We start from the raw sequence: 433 nt of genomic DNA on the forward strand, positions 1-433 counted from the left end.
TCCAGCCGCGGCCCTGCCCTCCGTCCGCCCCCCAGGCCCCCACTCCCTGAGGTATTTCTACACCAGCATGTCCCGACCCGGCCGCGGGGAGCCCCGGTACCTCGAAGTCGGCTACGTGGACGACACGCAGTTCGTGCGGTTCGACAGCGACGCCCCGAATCCGAGGATGGAGCCGCGGGCGCCGTGGATGCAGCAGCCGTGGGTGGAACAGGAGAGGCCGGGGTATTGGGAGGAGGAGACGCTGAAGGCCCAGGGCCAGGCACAGGTTTTCCGATTGGGCCTGCAGACCCTGCGGGGCTACTACAACCAGAGCGAGGACGGTGAGCCGCCCGCCGGGCCCCTCACGACCCCCCTCCCCACGGACGGGCCGGGGTCTCCACGAGAGTCTGGGTCCGAGCTACAACCCGAAGCAGCGGGACCCGCCCCTTCCCCA

General features: G+C 70.4%; 1 protein-coding gene across 8 annotated transcripts in view; it reads left to right on the top strand.

Moving 5' to 3' along the window:
* LOC102257066 (saoe class I histocompatibility antigen, A alpha chain-like) overlaps positions 1–433 on the top strand; it is a 60,354-nt gene that overhangs the window by 18,445 nt on the left and 41,476 nt on the right. For 6 of the 8 annotated variants that reach the window (XM_014530971.1, XM_014530968.1, XM_014530972.1 and 3 more), the window contains exon 2: positions 6–320. The exons of the other annotated variants lie outside the window; for them this stretch is intronic. In XM_014530971.1, coding sequence (XP_014386457.1) covers positions 6–320 — 315 coding nt within the window. The remainder of the gene's footprint in view (positions 1–5; positions 321–433) is intronic. 8 annotated transcript variants of the gene reach the window in all.

Source organism: Myotis brandtii, unplaced genomic scaffold (genome assembly GCF_000412655.1).
Source record: "Myotis brandtii unplaced genomic scaffold, ASM41265v1 scaffold785, whole genome shotgun sequence".
In the NCBI taxonomy this organism is placed as follows: Eukaryota; Metazoa; Chordata; class Mammalia; order Chiroptera; family Vespertilionidae; genus Myotis; species Myotis brandtii.